This window comes from Penaeus monodon, chromosome 19, assembly GCF_015228065.2.
Source record: "Penaeus monodon isolate SGIC_2016 chromosome 19, NSTDA_Pmon_1, whole genome shotgun sequence".
NCBI classification, from domain to species: domain Eukaryota; kingdom Metazoa; phylum Arthropoda; class Malacostraca; order Decapoda; family Penaeidae; genus Penaeus; species Penaeus monodon.
This window is the reverse complement of record NC_051404.1, coordinates 27,996,481-27,996,826: the sequence shown is the minus strand read 5'-3', so window position 1 is coordinate 27,996,826 and position 346 is coordinate 27,996,481. Positions and strand designations below refer to the sequence as shown.

General features: G+C 55.8%; 1 protein-coding gene across 1 annotated transcript in view; it reads right to left on the bottom strand.

Moving 5' to 3' along the window:
• The window catches only part of LOC119585375 (histone acetyltransferase KAT7-like), a gene marked incomplete at both ends in the record, with an annotated part of 12,263 nt that overhangs the window by 1,014 nt on the left and 10,903 nt on the right, over nt 1-346 (bottom strand). Inside the window, 1 exon segment of the mRNA XM_037934042.1 lies at nt 17-123. Within this exon segment, the coding sequence (XP_037789970.1) occupies nt 17-123 (107 nt within the window).

The window sequence follows — 346 nt, the reverse complement described above, 5'->3', positions numbered from 1 at the left end:
GCGGTGCCCTCCTCACCTGTCTCCTGAGCAAGATGTGCTTCCCCTTCCAATACTTCATCATGCCCATGGCCTGGAACGTGCTCACGATGTCGTACGAGCTCACGGCCATCTCCGTGCTCATGTCTGCGAGGAGAGAGAGAGAGGTCATTGTGGCCGCTCTGACGCCCGCCGCGCGTCCCGCAGCCGCACCGGACATTATCATAATTGCCGTCATCAAGTCCGCCGTCGTTATCGCTCGCGTAAACTCCTGCTATGGCCGCGCTTCGCATCAACATCAGTAATATCCTCATTAACAATGTTAAAATGATCACTGTCATTATCAGACACTCGGTCACACGCGCGGCGA